Source organism: Carcharodon carcharias, chromosome 21, assembly GCF_017639515.1.
Source record: "Carcharodon carcharias isolate sCarCar2 chromosome 21, sCarCar2.pri, whole genome shotgun sequence".
Lineage (NCBI taxonomy): Eukaryota > Metazoa > Chordata > Chondrichthyes > Lamniformes > Lamnidae > Carcharodon > Carcharodon carcharias.
Window position 1 is genome coordinate 85431131 of NC_054487.1, and position 7558 is coordinate 85438688.

The window sequence follows — 7558 nt, forward strand, 5'->3', positions numbered from 1 at the left end:
TCAAACTGTTCCTGTTAACAGATCTTGCTCTGGTTTAGAGATGATCCATCAATCAGGCAATCGCTAAAAACAGCCCTTTTCCATGGCTTAGTGGCTAGCACCTGGAGCCAGAGGGTTCTGGGTTCAAACCGTAGTCTCGAGCACAAAATCCAGGTTGATACTCAGTGCAGTACTAAGAGAGTGCTGCACTGACGGAGGTCCCATCTTTTGGCTGAGATGGTAAACCAAGGCCCTGCCAGTCATCCTCAGGTGGACAGAACAAATTCTATCCCCATTTTTAGAAGAAGACCAGGTGAAGCCTTCCCCAGTATTCCTGGTCAATATTTATCCCTAAACCAACATCACTAAAACACTTGAACAGATTACCTGAGCATTTGTGTTGTGGGATCTTACTGTGTGAAAATTGGCTGCCTTGTTTCCTACATGCCTCAAGTGACTACACGTCAAAAAGTTGAACATCCTGAGATTACGAAAGGTGCTATATCAATGAAAGTGTCTCTCGTGCACTCTTCCTGCTCTCGTTCTCGCTGTCCTCTCTCCTTCTCTGTGCCCGCCCCACCTCCCTGTCTCCCGTGCCTTCCATCAGGCACTGGCTTCAAACACATATTATAAAATACCAGTGTAAAGAGGATTGAGTTCCACAGATTTCTGAAGGACAGTTGTTTGATTTATGTGACGCTTCTAGATCTCATCTTGGCAAATCGGCAATAATTCATTTGCAAGCCCCGCCTTTTTTTGCTTTAAAACTGAATTTATGTTATTGGGTTAATTCATTTCTGTAGGATATCTCTGAAGATCTGCTGCTTTATTTGAAGGTTCTCATTCACTGGGTGTTTCCTGCACCATTTTGAACTAAATTGACTTGATCTTATTTGCTTGGAGCTTGGCTGAGTGCAGTAAATACCTTGATTCAAAGAATGGGAGAAAATGGGAAAAATAGAATTTAACTGAAGTTATGACCGAGCGAAATGATTCCCTCTGGTGTGGGGGAGGCCAAAGCAAGGCAGGGAGGAACTTGAAATTCAAGTGGGGGCCATGTCGGGAAACATTTCTTCCCACAGAGGGTAGTGGAAACTTGGAACTCACCCCACCCACCCCAGCTCACTAAAAAGCTGTCGAGGTTGGGGTCAATTAAATATTTCAAAACTAAGATGGATAGATTTTTGTTGAGTAAGGCTGTTGAAGGTTACAGGACCACGCTGGGTAAATAGAGTTAAGTTAGAGATCGGCCATAATTTGAGTGAATGGTGAAACGTTGAGGGGAGATGGTAGCATAGTGGGAACATCATTGGACTAGTAATTCAGAGGCCCAGGCTAGGCTGTGGGGTAGTCCCAGCAATGGTGACCATGAAACCATCATCATCGATTTGCTGTAAAAACCCCGTCTGGTTCACTAATGCTGTTTTAGGGGAGGAAATCTGCCATCCTTACCTGTTCTACATGTGACTCCAGACCTGCAGCAATGTGATTTGACTCTTAACCGTCCTGTGAAATGGCCTAGCAAGCCACTCAGTTGAAGGTCAATAGCAATGGGCAACAAATGCTGGCCTTGCCAGCCATGAAAGAATAAAAAATAAAGTCTCATGGGCTGAATGGCCTCCAACTGTTCCTATGTCATTAAAAGAGGAAAACAAGGGATAGAAATGGAGGAAAGGAAAGATGTAGAGCGATTGAAAAAGAAGTGGCTAATGAGGCAGTAGGTGCGCTGGTGTTAATTTTCCAAAATTTCCCTAGATTCTGGAAAGGTTCCATCAGACTGGAAAGTAGCAAATATAACCCCTCAAGTAGCAATGATAACCCCTCTTTCAAAAAGGGAAGGAGGCAGAAAACAGGAGACTATAGGCAAGTTTGCCTGATGTCTGGCGTGGGGAAGGTGTTAGAATTGATCATAAACAAGGTTATAGCTGGGCACTCAGAAAAACTCAAACGCAAGGTAACCAAGAAGAGTCAGCATGGTTTTTTGAAAGGGAAACATGTTTTAACCAATTTATAGGACGTTTTTGAAGGAGCAGCTTGCCCAGTGGATAAAGGAGAGCCTGTAGTCATACTGTACTTGGATTTCCAGAAGGCATTTGATAAAGTGCCACATCAAAGGTTATTGTGGAAAATAAAAGCTCAAGGTGTAGGGGATAACATATTAGCATGGATAGAAGATTAGCTAGCTAGAGAGTATGCATAAGTTAGTCTTTTTCTGATTGGCAGGATGAGATGAGCAGAGTCCCACAGGGGATCTGCGCTGGGGCCTCAATTTTCTACAATTTACATCAATGACTTAGATGAGGGGAGCGAAGGCATGGTAGCTAAATTTTCAGATGACACAAAAATAGGTAGGAAAGTATATTGTGAAGAGGGCATAAAGAGGTTGCAGACAGATATAGATAGATGGAGTGAGTAGGCCAACTGCAAGGAATTTGGCAGCTGGAATATAATGTGGGAAAATGTGAAGTTGTTCATTTGGACAGGAAGAATAAAAAGACAGTGTTACTTAAACAGAACGGCTGCAGAATTCTGAGGTGCAGAAGGATCTAGGTGTTCTTGTGTGTGTGTCACAAAGTTAGTATGCAGGTACAGCAAGTAATTAAGAAAGCTAATGGAATGCTGTCCTTTAAGAGAGGAATTGAACATGAAAGTAAGGATGTTATGCTTCAGTTATACAGGGCATTGGTGAGACCGCACCTCGAATACTGTGTGCAGTTTTGGTCTCCTTATTTAAGGAAGGATGTAAATGTGTTGGAGGCAGTTCAGAGGAGGTTTACTAGATTGATACCTGGAATGAGTGGGTTGTCTTATGAGGAAAGGCTGGACAGACTGGGCTTGTTTCCACTGGAGTTTAGAAGAGTGAGGGGTGATTTGATTGAAGTAAATAAGATCCTGAACTGTCTTCACAAGGTGGATGTGGAAAGGATGTTTCCTCTTGTGGGTGAGTCCAGAAAGGGGGCACTGTTTTAAAATTAAGGGTCACTCTTTTAGGACAGATGAGGAGAAATTTTTTCTCTTGTCACGACTCACTGAGGATCGTGTGCTGTAATATCAGCCGCCACTGTTCCCCAGGCCGCAACAAATGTGAAAAGTGCAACCAAACCACCAGATTGCCCCAATTCTACCTAACTGTTTAGTTTAGGTTAACCGAACAAGCACCAGGTTTGTGAACTTAATAAGAAAATAACTGTTTATTGAACAAATTATCTGTAATTAGTGGTTAAAAAAATTATGAAATGCTAACTTCTAATTCTATAACTTAAGCTCTACCCCTTCTTAAACCCTTATATACACATGACACAGATTTTAAGGGTGAGTTAAAATAGTTCAATAGCACCAATCTGGATTACAGGATCAGATGGGTTGATTTTGATTATCTTCCAAATTCCATGCAGTTTGTTGTTGATGACACGAGGTGGTTTCCCAGCACTTTCAGTCTGTGGTTCACTGGTTGAAAACGTGCTTTTCAATGTCTCTACTGGTGATTGTTTTTCCCTTTTTGACAGGGGTTTTCAGAGAAAGCAGGTTACAGAGATGTGAGGAATAGCCAACTAGCTGCTTTGGCAGAATTAGTGGAATCCTTCACTGCCTGCACTGTTACCACACAAAACCCTGGTCACCTGGTCAGGAGCCAATTAAAATGCTGTCATCAAGCAGTTGCCCTTAGTCCAGGGCTCCTTTTCGGTACCATCCTGTGCTTTTATGGCACGCTCTGTTGCAGAATAGCAACATTGTAGATATTCCTCATCCTGTTCCAGTGAACATGTCTTTCAATTCAGTCATGGCAGTTTTTAAAGCTACAGTCCAAGAAAAATAAAAATAGGCTGTTTACACTCTCTTGAGGGTTGTGCGACTTTGGAACTCATTGCCTCAGAAGTCGGTTGAAATGGGGTCATTGAATATCTTTAAGCCGGAGGTAGATAGATTCCCTTGCCTAACAAGAATCTAAGGTTATCAGGGAATGATGGGAATGTGGAATTTGAAACACAAACAGATCAGCCATGACCTTAATGAATGGTGGAGCAGCCCAAGGGGCCGAATGGCCTATTTCTGCTCCTATTTCGTATGTTCATATGAAATATCCACATGTTCACAGTCATTGGATCCAAGAACTTTTGGACTGAAGTGACTTTGTTGTACTGATTCTTGTTACATTGTACGGTTTCAGATTTTGCTGTGCGGCAGATAATCGAATTGGAGCTAATGGCGTGGAAGAAATTAAAAGTCACCTGTTTTTTGAAGGAGTGGACTGGGAACACACCAGGTAAACTGAACAGGGGGTGAAATGGGGGTTTGAGTGGGAGTGCAGAAAGGGCGATTGCAAATTGGTGACCCAGCCAGCTTCTCTTCCTGCTGACTCCAGTGTAATTTGGCTGAGTGGGGGGGGGCAGGGGGGAAGAGTGAAAGGGGTGATCCGTTCACTGTCACACTCAACATGTTGTGGAAACGATCATCCTGTACGCTGAACTCTCAGTGAGCCAGCCGCGGCTCAGTTGGTAGCACTCTTGCCTCTAGGCCATAAGGTATCTGGTTCAAATCCCACTCCAGGACTTGAACAGAAAAATCCAGGCCCTCACACCAGTGCAGTACTGAGAGAGTGCTGCACTGTCAGAGGTGCCATCTGTAAATGAGATGTTAAACTGAGGCCTTGCTTGTCTGCTTAGGTGAATGTAAAAAACCCCATGACAACAGTGACTGTACTTCAAAAGTACATCATTGGCTGTAAAGTGCTTTGAGACAGCCAGTTGTCGTGAAAAGCGCTACATAAATGCAAGTCTCTTTTTTTTTCCAATTATTTTATCTATAATAGTTCACATTAAATTGAATGAAACTATGTGAATAAAAGAGAGGACTCTTCCTTTGTCCCTTGGCATGTGTCATGTGCCTAAATGAAAATGCTCTCCAGCTTTTTCTGAAGGGATTTGCTAGGGTAAACATAAAGAAGATATTTCTTCTTGCAGCAGAGACCAGAACCATAAATATAACAGTCACTAATAAATCCAACCAGGAATTCAGGAGGAACTCCTTTACCCTGAGAGTGGGGAGAAGGTGACACTCACTACCACAGGGAGTGGTTGAGATGAATAGCTGAGAGGCATTTAAGAAGAATCTGGATAAATACATGAGGGAGAGAGGAATAGAAGGATATGACGACAAGCAACCCAGTTGCTGCGTCTAAATCCCATGGCTGGTTGTAAAATTCCACGCTATAAATTGGATTGTTACCACAAAAAGGGATTGTGAAAGCTGCTGCACTGTCACTTTCAAAACACAGCTGGTTCAGGAGCTGCCACTACCCTGACTGACCTCCACGTAACTCCAGTCCCAACCTATGTGGCGGACGCTTGATGCCCTCAGGGAGCAATGAACGACGCCTAAACCACGTTCCAAGAACCAGTTGAAGAAAAAGTACAAACCAGTCAGGGGAGCTGTGTGACGTGATGTGCAAGAAACACCAGGCACCATTTTTTAAAAAAGGATGACGTAAATGCTGTAAACACAGTACTCACTCCATCAACATCATTAAAAAGACAGTTTACTGTTTAGGATGTTAACAATCAGAACCCACTTGCCAATGCATGTTGGCATTGCCAATATTGCTGGATGGGTGCTGCTCCAGTTACACCCCAGAAGCTCAAAACCATCCAGAAAAAGCAGCCAACTTGATCAGTACCCCATCCACCAACTTAATCATTCACTCCCTCCACCACCGACACACAGTAGCGGCAGCAGTGTGTGTACCATCTATGAGATGCACTGCAGCAACTCACCAAGGCTCCTTCGACAACACCTTCCAAACCCACAACCTCTACCATCTAGAAGATCAAGGGCAGCTGATGCATGGGAACACCACCACCTGCAATTTAATCCTTTTAGTCTTGGTATCATCCTGGTGAATTCTGGGCATTCGCTTGACTCCCCTATAAATAGACACAGACCAAAAATTGTGGTGGTTGGGTTAAGAAGTGTATGCTTGTAATGTAAATGAATGTAAAGATTGGCTCCAGTTTGATCCTTCACCAACTGACTTTCTTGTGGACATTCGAAATAGGAACAAGAGTAGGTCATTTAGCCCCTCGAGCCTGCTCCAACATTCGATAAGATCGTGGCTGATCTATTTATGTTTTGAATTCCACATTCCCATCTACCCCCGATCCTTGTTAGGCAAAGAAATTCATCTACTTCCGTCTTAAAGATATTCAATGACCCACCTCCACCAACTTCTGAGGCAGAGAGTTCCAAAGTCACACAACCCGCTGGGAGAGAAAATTTCTCCTTATCTCTGTCCTAAAAGGGTAACCTCCTAATTTTAAAACAGTGCCCCCTCGTTCTGGACTCACCCACAAGAGGAAACATCCTTTCCATGTCCACCTTGTCAGTACCGCCTATGATCTTGTATACTTCAATCAAATCACCCCTCACTCGTCTAAACTACAGTGGAAACAAGCCCAGTCTGTCCAACCTTTACGCATAAGACAAACCCATTCATTCCAGGTAAACCTCCTCTGTACCACCTCCAATCCATTTACACCCTTAAATGTATCCTTTGTAGAATAGAACATTCAGTTCTAGGCACTACACATCTGGAAGGATATACTGGCTTTGAAGGGGGTTCCCAAGTACAAAGTTTGAGTACATATCCATTATTTCTAGTTTCTGTCTCCTACCTTGTAATCAATTTCGCCCCCCCCTCATGCCCCAAAAGGCTGCTTCCCATCCTTGAGGGATAGCTTTTCCCCTTTAAGGATTGAGGGCAGTACCAGGTTTGAAGGTCATATCTTGTGTGCTCTGCCCAAAGGCAGGTCCTTGGCTCATTGTCTGCTTGGCAGTTTTTGTCAGTGGTGGTTTGCCATTGCCTTACACCTGTCAGGGGCAGGGCGAGCAGGCAGGTCCATACTGTTAAAGGAATGAAGACCAGCTGAGGGCTTTCCATTACTGAGGGAGTGCTGCACTATTGGTGGTGCTGCCTTTCAAATGTGACTTTAATCTGAGGCTCCCATTTGCCCTCTTGAGTGAACATAAAAGACCCCATGGCACTATTCCGAAGAAGAGGAGGGGTCCCTGGTGTCCTGGGGCCAATGCTGATCCCTCCATCAGCAGCTTATTATCACATTGCTGTATGTGGGATCTTGCTGTGTACTAATTGCCTGTCACATTTCCTACATTATAACAGTGACTGCACTCCAATAACTTAATTAGCTGTTAAGTGGGGATTGGGAAACCTCTGTATAAATGCAAGTTGCCTTTCTTTCTAGCAGTGATCTGCTCCCTCAATCATTCCTTAGAAATGTTGTCACTTCCAATGAATTACTGTGAAATGCAGTGACTATTTTCTAGTTTAGTGGATTAAGGGAGAGATTGTGAGACAGAGTGGTACATCTTGTAGAGTATGAGCTTAATAGAGAGACTTACAAGAGTGCAAGAAATAGACCACACAGCCTGTCAAGCCTGCTCCGACATTCAATGTGACCCTGACTGATCTCAGGCATCAACCCTGCTTTCCTGCCCATTCCCCATATCCCTTGATTCCCTGGGAGACCAAAAACCTGTCTATCTCAGCCTTAAACGTATTAAACAA

General features: G+C 43.7%; 1 protein-coding gene across 7 annotated transcripts in view; it reads left to right on the forward strand.

The window, feature by feature from the left end:
- LOC121293204 (serine/threonine-protein kinase 38-like) overlaps window positions 1–7558 on the forward strand; it is a 113246-nt gene that overhangs the window by 76206 nt on the left and 29482 nt on the right. For all 7 annotated transcript variants that reach the window (XM_041216021.1, XM_041216019.1, XM_041216022.1 and 4 more), the window contains one exon: window positions 4148–4243. In XM_041216021.1, the coding sequence (XP_041071955.1) occupies window positions 4148–4243 (96 nt within the window). The remainder of the gene's footprint in view (window positions 1–4147; window positions 4244–7558) is intronic.